The sequence below is a fragment of the Geospiza fortis genome, unplaced genomic scaffold, assembly GCF_000277835.1.
Source record: "Geospiza fortis unplaced genomic scaffold, GeoFor_1.0 scaffold546, whole genome shotgun sequence".
Lineage (NCBI taxonomy): Eukaryota > Metazoa > Chordata > Aves > Passeriformes > Thraupidae > Geospiza > Geospiza fortis.
In genome coordinates, this window is record NW_005054612.1 from 108,428 (window position 1) to 109,120 (window position 693).

At 67.5% G+C, this 693-nt stretch overlaps 1 protein-coding gene across 1 annotated transcript in view; it reads left to right on the forward strand.

Moving 5' to 3' along the window:
* GAA (glucosidase alpha, acid) overlaps positions 1-693 on the forward strand; it is a 6,951-nt gene that overhangs the window by 4,897 nt on the left and 1,361 nt on the right. The window contains exons 14-16 of the mRNA XM_031064660.1: positions 1-79; positions 158-299; positions 480-578. The exon at positions 1-79 is cut by the window's left edge and continues 26 nt beyond it. Of these exons, the coding sequence (XP_030920520.1) occupies positions 1-79; positions 158-299; positions 480-578 (320 nt within the window). The remainder of the gene's footprint in view (positions 80-157; positions 300-479; positions 579-693) is intronic.

Below are 693 nucleotides of genomic sequence, written 5' to 3' on the forward strand. Positions count from 1 at the left end.
CGCTGCTGCCCTTCCTCTACACGCTGTTCCACCGGGCGCACAGCGCCGGGCAGACCGTGGCACGGCCCCTGTTCCTCGAGTGAGTGCCAGCCCCGCCGGGCTCACGGGGGTGCCTGCAGGGTGTCCTGGCACTGCCCGCCCTCCCCTCCTTCCCCAGGTTCCCCACAGACCCCAACACCTGGGCTGTGGACCGCCAGCTCCTGTGGGGCTGGGGGCTGCTCATCACCCCCGTGCTGGAGGCAGGACAGACCAAAGTCAGCGGCTACTTCCCAGCAGGGATGTGGTGCAGCCTCACAGGGGTGGGTGCTCCTGCTTTGCCGCGGCACCTCGTGCCCATTCCTGCATCCCACCAGCCCCCTGGGGCTATGTGGGGGTCTCGTGCCTTTGCTGGTGGCCATTTGAGGGCTCTGGCACTGGGCTGGGCCCCCCTGCCATGTGGCACCTTGTGCCTGCTCTTCCCTCTCTTTGTCCCCGTGCAGGACTCCACCATCCACAGCAAAGGGCAGTGGATCCTCCTGCCAGCGCCCCTGGACACCATCAACGTCCACGTCCGTGCAGGGCACATCCTGCCCCTGCAGGTGAGCCCCCTCTGCTCCGTGGTGACACCACGGTGACCTGTCTGAGCAGCCTGGGAGGGCCCTGTGCCCACAGCTCTGCCAGGACAATGCCAGTGGCTGGATGACTTGGGGGCAG